Source organism: Ictidomys tridecemlineatus, chromosome 14 (assembly GCF_052094955.1).
Source record: "Ictidomys tridecemlineatus isolate mIctTri1 chromosome 14, mIctTri1.hap1, whole genome shotgun sequence".
NCBI lineage: Eukaryota > Metazoa > Chordata > Mammalia > Rodentia > Sciuridae > Ictidomys > Ictidomys tridecemlineatus.
The window spans coordinates 42,077,455-42,091,913 of record NC_135490.1 but is presented as its reverse complement, the minus strand read 5'-3'; the positions used below and the strand labels follow the sequence as shown (position 1 = coordinate 42,091,913).

At 35.2% G+C, this 14,459-nt stretch overlaps 1 protein-coding gene across 1 annotated transcript in view; it reads right to left on the bottom strand.

Moving 5' to 3' along the window:
• Positions 1 to 14,459, bottom strand: part of Sgcz (sarcoglycan zeta) — a 1,049,168-nt gene that overhangs the window by 51,397 nt on the left and 983,312 nt on the right. The window contains exon 5 of the mRNA XM_040268050.2: positions 4,924 to 5,046. Coding sequence (XP_040123984.1) covers positions 4,924 to 5,046 — 123 coding nt within the window. The remainder of the gene's footprint in view (positions 1 to 4,923; positions 5,047 to 14,459) is intronic.

The window sequence follows — 14,459 nt, the reverse complement described above, 5'->3', positions numbered from 1 at the left end:
TGATTTCTACCTAAAGATTTTGGGGGAAATTGGGATAGTACTAATGTTTAGAGTCTCTGAAATGTTGAACTTCAGTAAGTTTAAGAAGCAACAAGAAAACTCAAGTTTAGTTATTGACTCCAGTCTATCAACTTGAAATGATTTACCAGAGAAAACTCAGTGATGGCACATCACTGTTCTAGAGTTTGATATAACAGAACAAAACAAAAACAGGGCTGGGGCTGCAGCTCAGTGGCAGAGCTCTTGCCTCACAGGTGTGAGGCACTGGGTTAGATCCTCAGCACCACATAAAAATAAAGAAATAAAGATATTGTATCCATCTACAACTAAAAAATTATATTAAAAAAGCAAAAACAAAACAAAACAAACCAAACACTAGCCCATCCTGTTGCCTGCATATTTCCATATTCCTAGCTTTTGGAGGAACAATAGCTCTACCGAGTAGAAAGGTTGATTCCAAAGCTGACCTCAGCACAGTGAGCTAATGTAACAGATGAGAACTAGGAACTAGAAGACCAACTAATAAAGATGAACCAGAAAATATTGATCCTGACCTAAAATCATGGTGTTTAATTTAAAAGACAGCTCTTCAGAAAATCCTTTCTTCTGTTGTCAAACAAGCCTTGGAACTTGTCTCTCTCTCTAATCATTCAATTAGGAAAGAGACAAAAAAAAAAAAAAAAAAAAAAAAGCTTTCAAACACTAGGGCACTGTGTGTATCCAGGGCGGGGTTTCTCCATTCTCTCAGGCTGCTAGTTTTAATTGCTACTGTCTGGAAAGAAGAGATACCACTTTTTCCTCCAACATTTTGCTACTTTCCTCTTCCACTCTTAAGCAAAACAGAAGTCAAAGTCCAACTAGTAGATTTTAATTTAACATGAAAGGATTCTACAGGGCTAAAGTCTTTCACCTCAAAGTCAAGTGACTTGGAGTTGCACTTTGTTAGCCAAGTTAGTAGGCTGCTTGGAATACAAATGAAAGTGCAGATTACAGTTGATTGATTGTGCCTGAAAGCACTAAATTTAAGAGTCTTTTGTATACAAAGGCTTATATCTTGGTTTGTTTGTTTGTTTGTTTACTAGATCTCAACAGATAAATGTGTTAAGTAATATCATTGTAGGGACTAAAAAACGAAAATAAAGTTTTAGAATACACATATATAAGGTAAAGCACAAAACTCCTTTATACTCAGTGATGTAGCAAGGGCATGTTAAGGGCAAATAAATATATTTAAATTAATTCAAGCAAATTATTACTGAGTGGGGCAAGTAATGTCAAGGGTAACAAAATTTCAAAAATTGAGCAGATGAATATTCATCATGACTATGGGGTGTGATGGTGGTGGTGGTGTTCAGGTAGGAGCTGGGAATTTTACTTCTGTCCACCTGCAGGGGTATTTGAATGCATTAGGCAAATCCCAGATTCTTTCGAGGTAGGGTAAATGCAAATAGGTTGAATTGTACCAGGTCTTTGAATAATTTTCGTCATAAATAATTTTGCCTTAGATGTATAGATATACTGTTTGTCTAAATAAATTCATTTCCTTCTGTCACCCTGAAACAAAAGTCCATTTACCCAATGCCATTGTTCATAAAGTATAAAGACAGAGGGGATGAGGGATCCATTTTAATTGTAATTCCTATGGATATTGCTTAAATAGAAAACTTTCATGTCACAAATTTACAATTCTAGAATAAACCTCATGCAGATCTCTTGTCACATGTAACTTTGAAGTCTTGTCAGCACAGCTACCTAATTTATATGAAGCACCCTGGAGTCAGTGTCTCTTTGTAGTGTTATTTGTCAAATGACTCAAGCACTGCTTTAAAGTGTATGTGAGCCTGCTAATCAATCCCTGTGCCCTTACAGAGCATGCTATGCTATGCACAATTTTCTCCTCTATGCATGTGAAATTTTAAATTATATTTGCCTTTGATATCTTTATTTTCCTTTATATTAGAAGTATTGCAGGCAGAAATAAAGCCACTGTATGATTAATATGTGGTATTCTGATAAAAGCAAGTCAGGATTCAGAGGGCATTTGAGTGTGCATGTGTATATTTGTGTCTGTGTTTCTGAGGGCATACAGGTTCTTTGAAATCAGAAATGGGATTGGATTTTGGAAGGACTACTAATACACTCTCATTTAGCATTTATTTAGTAAGTACATGGAACTCTTGTATCATCAGGTTAAATGTCAGGGCTCTTTGTGGAGATACTCTCACAGTTCTTGGATCTATCTTTTCTTTTTTTCTCTCTCTTTCTCTCTCTTCCTAACTTCCTTCCTTCCTTTCTTTCTTTCCCTACTCCTCCTCCTCCTCCTCCTTCTTCTTTTGTGCCAGAGGGTTCTTAAAACACTGAGCATCCTAACCTTTTTTATTTTTTATTTGGAGACAAGTTCTCACCAAGTTGCTTAGTGCCTCACCAAGTTGCTGAGGTTGGCTTTGAACCTACGATCCTCTTGTCTCAGCCTCCCAAACATGCTGGGATTATAGGCGTGCACCACTGCACCCAGCAATCCTTGGTGTTTCAATGTGTTATGCTTCCACCCCTTTCAAAACACCCTCCTTGACTCCTGCAAATATGACTCCAAATTGTATTATTTTATTATGAGGAACTTCTAAAATAAGCTGGTACAGACCTCTATTGTAAAACTGATTCAGGTGTCTGAGAAACTATAAAACACATGAAAGGGATTATGAAGGATTATAAAAAGGACAGCCTTGTGTGTATGTTTGAGACAGAGAACTAAATGGAAAACTGAAGCTAGAGTGAGATACTTATTCATCCATGTGTCCAGGTTTACGTACATACATCACATTCCACTCTCATGCACATATTCCTACACACAAAGCAGGGTCAGAGTGGGAAGAGAGCGAGAGTAAGAAGGAATGGATGACTGTCCTATGATAGAAAAACCTAAGCATGTTCTTCCTGGATTTTGTGCAATTGATGGTACACTGCAGCCAGGCTATCAAGAAAAAGAGGAAAGCAAGTGAATGTCTACCTATCTTAAAGAAAAAAAAAATTAAAGAGCCCATGAAATGATCTAATGTGTAATTTTGTCAAGACAGCATTTTACTTGGAACCACTATGAGACAAGTCAAAGTCATACAAAAATCAGAGGATTTTAAAATTCCATGAGATCATAAAAGCTATCAAGAATTCTAGAACCTTCCCTCACTTATGAATGCAAAATGCCTAATTGGAATGTCTGAATATGGATGAAAGGAGTTTTATATAAGTGTATAAAATCCTCAAATCTCTCTCAGGATTGCGTAGGCACTACCAAGACTCAAACATTGGTAAATGTTGAAATCATATTTGCCCAACTCCCTGTGGGTGTGTCTCTTCTGAGACTCCCCACCTACTCTCCAATCAGCAATGCGTGTTAGTTTTGACAGTTCTAAGGCTGGTGTCCCTTATGAGTTGTCTGTACCCCATGCCAAAACCAAAATCCTCATACAACTTTGGGTCCCTGTCTCCCAACTCAGGACTCAAGAGGAGCAATGTGTGTCCTAAGTAGGTGCCTCTTCTCCTCACCTGCTAGGGTCCTAAAATATACAGGGTGATAATACCAGTGGGCAGTCATAGTGACCACCCCAACACCCACCCAGCAGTGCAGGGTCCAGTCCTCAGCAGGATATGCTCACAAGAGAAGAAGTTCAAGTGGGACACTAGTGGTGAGAGTATTTGGGGTATATGATCCACTTCAGGGGATGCTCAGTGAGGATCTCCGGTCAACAATCCTTGTTGCATTTCATCATTATCTAAAAATACATCTTAATAGCAACACAGCTACATGTTTGGAAAGTTAATCAAATTAATAGTATCTTTGTCAACAACAACAACAACAACAACAAAAAGCTAACACAACCACTGTGATTTACTAAGAATGGTCAAAAGATACACAGGCACACGCAGGTACATGCTCATGTACAATTTGAACACCACAGTTATCACAAGTTCAATCGTTTAGGTGAAGTAAAATCAGAGGCCTGAGGAGTTCATTTAAAATATGGAGCAGAGAAGGCAGGATTTAATCCAGAGAGCATGAGAGCAGAGATGTGTTCTTCATTTCTCATGCTAACTATTCCCACATGGTCCCCAGACTCAGGTTGACCTAAAAAGTAAGGCAGATACGCCATGTAATCTGATTTAGATTGGGAAACACTAAGCCAAATAGTTTTTTCTTTTTCCGTTTGTTTAAAAAAATATTTCGATCTCTTTGGGTACTTTTAAAAGATTAAAAATATTGCATCAAAATACTATTTGTGTCATGGTTGCCCATCAAATAATTTCAAAGAGATTGTGTTCAAAATTGTCTTGAGCAAATTCTTCTCCACTTCAAGTCTCACTTCTCTATTTTTGTTTGTGTAAATTTCATTGCTGACTATTGTGACCCTAATATTATAAAAATGACTTAAATACTTCTAAATAATGTATGTATAGTACTATTTATTCATTTACATAACATTGAGTCAAATTATTAACCCTAGAGAACAAAAATTTATTCATATTATAACCTTTTCCTCCTCTAAAATTAAAAGGCTGATATTTACTTTTTACATATATTTCAGTTTAAATAATAATATCTCTAAGTGTGATTTTTCCACCTTTGATCACCTTTTGCTCAGCATCTACACCTCATCTTTTCTTATACCACCCACATCCATTTTTCTCCCTCTACCTGACAGTTGCCGCTTTACTTCTTTTTGTATGATTAAGGCTGTTAACAGTAACCTCCTATTCTCCAAACACATGTCTTCTACTTATAGACTGTTTGAAAATAAAATGCTGTGAAATCACGATGTTTGGTGATCATTTTAGGCATGAGAATCATACATGTTACACAGTAGCTCTTGGGCATTTGCATAGTCTTTGAATAAGTTACATTTGTTCCAAGACCTCCATCTACAGTACCTGTAACTTTCAGCTTTTCAGCCCCAATGGTAATCTCATCTTCATCTGCAGAAAACAGCACCCTGCCATCTTCACTGGCTCTCACTTCAAATCTTTTACACTGAGCTTCCACAGCATCCGCTCCTATAGTCAGAGGAAAGGTTTAAAAATGAAACTGGCATATAGGAAACCATTAACATGTAATTTTGTAGAAAAAGAAAGAGATACATATAGCATTTTGTTTGTTCCTTTGGGATGTATGTTTACATCTGAATTAGTACTTTCAGATTTTTACCCTTTACAAGAGTCTGTCTAATTGGGAGAATACTGCTGGGCTAGGTTGATTGGGTATATAGAGGATCTCCTATTGTTTGACATTATCTTAATAAGGTCTGTGAGGTTAGCCACTTAAAGACACCCTATATCCACAAGAAGAGGGAATGTCTGCTTCCTTTTGTCTTGCAGGCTGAAGACTTGCTTTACCCCTGATACCTCAGGGATGCTCCATGAACACTTGGAAACCAAATTACTCTCCTGTTTTCCCTCTACAATGCAGACAGCAATACTCATATTGTTACATAATAGCATGCTTCTCAGGCATCATTGAATTGTGAATCTTGAGTCATTTTTCATTTTATAGATTTTACTGTTTTTTTTCACATCCTTTAATAGTATTGAATTTGAATCCATTTTATAGTCAATCTTGCAGTCACTTTACTTTCCCTAGTGTATCTTCTAATCAATCATTTTCATCACTTATTGAAATATAGTATAGGATTAAGCATGTGTAATTACAAAATGAAATTAGAATTCTATTTCCAAATTATTGGCTAATTTTCCTGATCAGTCTACTCACAAACCACAAAGCCAGGCTCTCATAATTGGGAAATGTGATAATTTAAGAATTAGGAGGGATGGAGCAAGAAGATCTAACTGGGCCTTAAAGATGAACACTGACTGAGGAAGAAGGAATTTGAAATACTGGACATGGCTCAGTAATTGATATTTCCACAACATCAATTTCTTTGTTTTGGCATAACACATATGGCATATGGATCTTTTTCTTTAGATAAGTGTATGAAATCTTCAAATCTGTCTCAGGATCTGAATCAGTACTTTTACCTTCTCTCCTGCTAAGATTTTTAGCATCTCTCCCTTGTCTGTATCAGACTTCTCTGACATAACCCAGCCCAGTCAGGGACAGTCACATCACACTGTGGGCATACTCCTTTTTACTCATCTTTCTATACTACCCTGACTTATGACACACACATCTCTAAGAATGTGAAACATGAGTCATCTTTGTCTTTCAAAATATCCTAAAACTTAGAATTGTGTTTGACGTCAAGTGGAGATAAGAAATGAATGTTAGGTAATCCCAGCAGCTCAGGGAGCTGAGATAGGAGGATCACAAGTTCAAAGCCAGCCTCAGCAACAGTGAGGTGCTGAGCAACTCAGTGAGAACCTGTCTCTACATTTAAAAATATAAAAATGGACTTGAAATGTGCCTTGGTGGTCAAGTGCTCCTGAGTTCAATCCACAGTATCAAAAAGAAAAAAAAAAAGGAAATTAATGTTAGTAGGTAAATAAAGACTAGATTCAAACTTTCCCTTTCTTCAGTCCCCAGACCAGCTGAGTACTGCCCCTATTTTAGCCTGTGGCAGTAGGAAATTATACCTCCCTATTTCCATAAACAAGAGGAAACTTAATTTGGAATCCTGTTAATGAGGAAGATAATTTCTCTGACAATAAATGCACATTTTTTTCTTATACTCTAATATTATTGGAAAATTTTAAAAAGATTCAAATGGGGCTACATTAAGTAAGATAGAACTAGTGTCCTCTTGGGATGTCAAGTTCTAAAGAATATGAATTATAATGTTAAAATCTTTTTTTAATTTTTAAATAAAGACTTTCCTTGTAAATTTTAATAATGATGTTGAGAAAATCATCATAGGCCTTTTGTCATTTGTCATTGCATTTGATTTTCATGTGTGTGTGTGTGTGTGCGCGCACGCGCATGCATGCAGGCATGTGTGCTGAGAATTGAAGTCAGGGCCTCACATATGCTAGGCAAGCACTCTACCACTGAACTACTTCCCCAGCCTGTAAGTTTGTGAATATTATCTCAAAAGTTTGTATATACATACATATATTATACACATACACACACACATACATACACAAACACACACACATATACAAGAACATTTTTTACACTAATGAGGATTGAACCCAAGAATGCTATACTACTGTATTGCAACATCAGTCCTTTTTTTGTTTTGTTTTTGGTGACAGGGTCTTGCTAAGCTGCTGAGGATGAGGATGGCTTAGAGCTTGAGATCCTTCTGCCTCAGCCTCCTGAGTGACTGAGATTACAGGTGTGCACCGATGCACCCAGCAAACTTGTATTCATGTAAGTGTTTTCTTCTAATCCTAGCCTAACTTTCCTATATGGGACTTTAGTCTTTGAACCATAGTAACTCAACTGACAGATGTTCAAAAGCTATGCTTGAGGACAATGGATTGATGGATGTGAAGTTTTGCAGCCTTTGAAGTCTCTATTTAAATCTATCTTCAAGTGACTTAGACATACACAAAACCTCAAATTTCTGAAAGATACCATAGATACTTTACAAATAAAAATTTAACATTGACACTACATTGCTTCCTTCAAATATACTCAACTGCTGAGCTTAACTGATTCACAAAATATAGTTAACTTTAATGGCATGGAAGTGTATTAGACTACTTAACATACTTGTACACATATATATTATATGTGTGTGACACATATACACAGAGACAGACATTATATATGTATATACTTATTAGCAGGACTTTTCTTGATGTAATACTTAATGTCTTTAAATAGAAGATAATTTATTAACATAAAATGCTAGATTATGTGTCACATAAACTATTTAAAATAAACTATTAGAAATATAAGTGGAGTAGTATCTGGATATGGCAAAACGAGTTGAGATTTTCATTCATTAAATTTAAATGAGCAAAGGCAAATAAGCAAACTGGAAAACATTTATGCACCCAAAATAGATGAGATGCATCTAAGCCATCAATTAATGCATACAGAATCAGCCAATGGAGAAATGGATATAAAAATTAATACTTTAGACTTCACTTTATTCATTATATTAGCATAATTACAGAAGGCAAAATTGTAAGCAATTAGCAATGCATTGATAGTAAATAAGTATTTTAAATTGGAACATCATTGTGTAATATTGCATTTACAGACAGTGCTTTTCCTTTCTGCAAATGGAAAACACTAAAATATGTACTGGGGGATAGTCAATTGTTGGGAATATTTATGCTCAAAATTAATATATTAGAATTTAAGAAACTGAATTTATTATATTCTAACATGCTTTGGGCTGTCTATTTTTACATTCCTAGTGTCACATACTCTCTGGGCTGTCATTGCAAGATGTTCTCAGGAGCAGTAATGTACAGTACTATCTAAATCAATGATGTTTCTGGCGTAGCAGAAAAAGCAATGTGCTTGGATGACTCTGGGTAAGGAGCTAGGATTCCTTAGCCTGTGGATCATGGGAGATGGGATTATCAAGGCAGTACTGTATTTTCTCAGTCATCTTAAGAATTTAACTTACTAACTAAAGTACCAAGATTAAATGCTTTCTTAGAAAAATCTCCAAGGAATATTATATCAACCACTTCAAAATCATATGAAGGGAAGTCAGTATTAGAATTTGGAAGGAGAATTGGCTGGCAGTTGAGAGAAAAAAAAATGCAAGCAAAATAGTTTCCCTAAAAGTATTGAAATATTAGATGCATATCCAAATACCTTTAGTACTTTTAACGTTCTGTACACTTTAAAAAAAAAAATAAGAAAAACAAGAACAACCACAAAGCTCAATTCTTGTTTTCTTGGAGATGTCTTCTTTGTCTTTTTAGAATATAACTTTGGTTGACAAAGAGAAAGTCTCCAACAACTAAATACTGTCTCTGCATTTTTTACATTAAGTTAGTCAAATACTTGAGCTAGAATTTTTTCTTCAATGCATATACCCAAAGAGCTAGAGCAATATGTTTTCTCTAGGTAATATTTAGTACTGGTTCAAAGAAATCAAAGCAAAGATCACAATGATTTTACTTGCTTGTCTTTGGTGTGTCTTCCTCAAGTATCCTAGGATGGGTTCTTTCTTCCATTATCACTCTGCACTCTAATTTTATAGGCATGTCAATATATGCAAGGTCTTAAGAGTATTAAGAGATTAGAAATCTTAGAAAAACAAGAGTAAAATTCAAAATTCTCTGTTCAGAAATTCCTGATTTAGAATTACCACGATGGACCCCAAAATAAATAAATAAATAAATAAATAAATAAATAAATAAATAAATAAATAAATAAATAAATAAACAAACAAAATAAACATTTGTCATGAATTTAAATGTAAATATACATTTTAATTATTTAATTTTTTGGTACTAGGGATTGAATTTAAGGGTGCTCAAGCACTGAGCAACATCCCTAGTCCTTTTGATTTTTTTTAAATTTTTTTAAAATTTTGTGACAGGGTCTCACTAGGTTGCTCACAGCTTCACTAAGATTCTGAGGCTGGCTTTGAAACTTTAGTTCTCTTGCCTCAGTCTTCTGAGTCACTGGGATTACAGAAGTGAGCCACCAAGCTTGGCTTCCTGGCTTTTATTTTGTTCTATACTGTGTGTGCTATTGAACTTGCACACTGGAAGGTAGTCTTTGCATGTCCTGGGGGCAGGGTCAGAGTAAGGGGAAGCAACACTCAGCCAGGCTGGCGGGCTGCTTTACTACCTGGCACTGGAATCCTGGGCATTTGCAATCCTCAGAGGATCCTCCAGGCATAAGCCAGCCCCCTCCTCCCTGCAGGGACTGTCCCCCCTTTTGGAATGGAGAAGTCATTCCTCCTCCAACATCTAAGGCAGCTGTATGTTCTCTCAAGTTCAACATATTTTACATTCATCCTCCTACCTCTCTCCCTGCAGTTCCCCATCAAGCACAGTGTCTACTAGAATTGATCTTTTACACAGAGATTCCTCAATAAAATCTGTTGTAGACTGAAGGATTCTACTGTTCTTCACCATTTGTACATGTGGATGTTATCTCTCCCTCACCCATATCACTTCTCCTGCTCTCCATCTTCTTTTAAAATATATTAAAATAATTATACATAGAAAATTATGTAAATATGTTATCTAACATCTAGAACAAAATGGCTATTGTTATAACCTAGGTGAGATACTCAGGGCTACCTTTCCTTAATCATGTGTTCCTCCAGTCTTAGTGGGTTCCAGTATCATGACTTAAGTTTGATCACTTCCATTTTGCAACTTTATTATTTATGAATGTATTTATTATTCAAAATGTTGTCTTTGTTGCAAGACAGACACCAAACACATAGTCATATGTAAATATTCTCTATATTGCTGTTTTTTTCTTTCCCAATATAGAAGATCAGATCCAGGGCCTCACACATGCTAGGCAATCACTCCATCACTGAGTTGCAAATACAAAGCCTCAGCCTTTGTATCTTTCAGGGGCTAGTTTTATTCACAGAGTATTAGGTCTGGTCTAATTCTAGCTTATGGATATATGACAGTTAGTGATCTACTTTTTCATTGATAATCATTTAGCTTGTTCCTAGGATTTTAGAATCAGTAACAATGATGCTGTAAATATTTTGTACAAGTCTCCTTCTGTACTTGGGCAAGTTTTCTTTTTGGGTGGGCAAAGAGTTTTCTAGGGCTTATACTTAGGTGTGGAACTGCTGCAGAGTATGTACCTGTACTTCAAGTTTACGGAATAATGACATATTGCTTTCCAAACTTGTAGTATGGATTTATGTTCTTAACAAGAGAGTATGAGTATTCCAATAGCTTTGTACCATTACAAACCTTATACCATCAGACTATAATTTTTACCAAGTTGATGTGCAAAATGTATGCTTATATTGCTGTAATTTACAAATATTCGTTAATTATTGTTGGGGTAAATACTAGGTTTTGTTTATTAGCATTTTCTTTTTCTCTAAAATTCCTGCTGTGCCTTTTACCACATTCTACCTAATTTTGAATTTGTTGATTAAGTCTTTACATGTAAAAATGATCATACTCCTTTTCAGATAAATTTGTTAGGAATAGCTTAGTCCTATTTGTGGATTCCTTTATATCGTCTTGATTTATAAATTTTTGGTTAACAAAAGTGTTATGGTTTGGATATGAGATGTCCCTTTAAAGCTCCTCTATTAATTCAAGAATATCTAGAGGTGAAATGATTAGATTATGAGAGCTGTTACCTAATTGGTCCTTCCTAGATTAAATGGTCTGAATGGGTGGCAACTGGGCTGATGGGGCATGGCTGGAGAGGTGGGTTGCTGGGGCTTGTCAAGGAAGGATTCATCTTCTCTGAAGTCCCTAACCCTTTCTCTCTCTGCTGCCTGGCTGTGAGGAACAGGGAAGCACCCCTCTACCATAACCTGTGCCCAGAGCAATGGAGTCAGCGTACCATGGATTGTGCCTCTGAAACTGTGAACCAAAGCAAACTCTTCCTTCTCTAAGTTGTTTTTGTTGAGTTCTTTTGTTTCCTTGAGAAAAAGCTAACACTAGTTTGTTTTTATGTGATTAAACAGGACCTGAAACATGATAGGAAATCATTTTCCTAGTCACATCCCCAGCCTTTAAAAATCTTCCTTTTTGATGTAGTAACATTCATTCCTAGTATATTTTGTTTATAAAATTCTTAAATACACATCTTCCTTTTTTTCTGAAAGCTTTTCACAATTTGATCTTGCTAATGATACTTTCTATTAAACATTTTCCATTAAATATGTTATTGGATCCTTTAGCTTATGTATCAATACATAGAAAAGCAACACATAGCAATTGAAAAGGCAGATTCTTTTTTCAAATAGGAAATACAAGGAAATCTACAATGAAAGAATCTTCTTTTCTTTTTTTACATAGAAAATACAAGGATGTATATGAAATATTAAAATTAATAGATTTTCTGAACTTGATATTTATTTTTGTAGAAAAATTTAAAATGGCTCACACAGTGTCATTAGTGTTTAAAGATTTTTAGATTCTCTCTCTCTCTCTCTCTCTCTCTCTATATATATATATATATATAATATATATATATGTGTGTGTGTGTGTGTATGTGTGTGTGTGTGTGTTTAGTTGTTGATTGACCTTTATTTTATTTACTTATATGTGGTGCTGAGAATAGAACCCAGTTCCTCACACATGCTAGGCAAGCATTCTACCGCTGAGATACAACCAGGCACCATCTATATTTCCTTTTAAGCCATAATTTTAAGGTAATATTTTCCTAGAAAATATTCATTTGAAATAATTTCAAATTTCTTGTCATAAAGTATTTTTGTAAAACATTTTATGTGGTAGGATGTGCACAGGTTTATGTATATAGTTTGGTAATTTTTGACAAATAAATACACCTATGTGGCCTGTATATGTTTCCTTGGGTTGCCAGAAGAAACTACCCAGATAGTGATAACTTTCTGCCAGTACTATATTTTACCACATGATCATTGCCACTACATAATCAGTGTACCCTGAGTTTTCAATACAAAAATTGGTTTACAGCTTCCCATTGCTTAATTTTTGCATGGTACAATGCTATTCCTCCTCCTGCTTAACAGATAAACAGAGCACCACTGGCTTATGAATGCACATTTGTCTTCTCATGCACTCTGAGCTGTGAACCTGGGATTATCAGATCACTCACATTGTCACTCTTATCTCCAAAAGCTGACTTGAGCAGTTGGTTTAGCACCCTGTAGTACGAATGGTAAATGCATCTTATATAATTGTGGTCAAATAAGGAAACCAATGATAGCAGAGCAAAATCTTCAGACACAGAAAACTAAATTATCTCAGTCCATACTTCACAATGCTGCAGTAAATTTTCTCAAGTGTAATAGTTTGACCATACTGCATAAATCAATGATCAAGAGCAACTATTGTTTTTTTTTTCTTTTTTCTCCAGACCAGAAAAATGTGTGTTAAACTGTCATGAAGAAATGTTGCGAGTTGATTTGGACTATTCTATTTTAATATGAATTCATGAGTATACCATACATGCATCCTAACCTTGCATAAAGAAAGTTTAGTAATAAGTGATTTTTAAGTGATAATAGCACAATTTTCTTAATAGAAAAAAAAATAAAACCCTCACATAATGATCACATCTCACTTTTTTGTAAAACTCTTTGGCATAATCTGAGAACATTATGTGATGAAATATGGTAGTTTTTTTCACAGGCACCCATGGGGCTGAGTCCATCTTCCTCTAGCAGTAGTCCAGTTCTGAAAAGGGTATTATCCTCTTTGACCAAAGCAATTAGAAAATGTGGATCAAATACTCTCCTGAGTTTTGCTTTAAGTCCTGAAAAACAATCACTGTCTTCAGATGACAGGCACTGAGCATGATACAGACTTGAAGCTTTAAAAGTTAGCTTCACTCCCTTGTGGAAACAGCTTGCCTGAGGATTCGGCTAATTAGTGGAAAGAAAGAGCCAGAAGAGAAGGAGCTGCAGGGAAAGGTGCCCCTGAGGATGTTTTTACACCCAGATCCACCAGACAACCCTGGCCAGATTGAGACCATGCAATTGCATGAACCAGTAAATTCCCCTTCCCCCTTCTTGACTTGCTCATAAATTTTGATTTTTTTTTAATTGCAATCATTTTTCTCACTTTTTGTCTTTGAAGTTTTATGCATCATTCTTTTTGTCTTTCTCACGTTCATCTTTGTTAAATAAAATTTCTAAAAATTTTCCACTTTCAACAATCATTTCACATCCTTTACCCCCACCAAAATGCATTAGTGTTTAAATACAATTAAGTACAAAATCTAGGATTTACTGAAATTAAGCTGTGGGAAGAGGCACTAAATATCCAGAAACAAATTATTTCATGGCTTTTATATTAGGCAAACTAAGCTTCTATTTTATCTTATTCCTAACCTCAATGGCAAAAAATATAGTTATTTTACTAGAATTTTAATAGTACTTTACAGTTCTTTTAGAGTACTTTGTGTGAGTCCTAAAATAATTAGAACCATAATAATAATGACAAGGAGTATAATGCCCATATGATCAAATGACCAGCCATTTCATAAACTACTATGGTATTTTTTTCTTGGGTCTTGACTACATGAATTTTGAGAGGATAACGTAAAAATACAGCCTCTGATATTGGCTGTTTTATAAAGGATGTGAATTCAGACAACTTTGACCTTTTATCTTGTTTATGGAAACCAACTGAACAACACATATGCAAAATATTCTGTTTTTTTTTATGTATCAGAAAAACCTAAAATTACAGCATTACAAAACTCTCCTTGGCACAAAGTCAGCTGGTGAGTTAGTATTCTAGTTTTTTACATTTTATCATCATCCAAGTTGGTCATTACCCTTTCAAAAAAGGCAAAAAATAGAAGCAAAAGTTGGCATTTCTCATGCAGAATAAATACTATCATATCAGAGTATAAGAGTAGAATCAATGAATACTTAAGTATT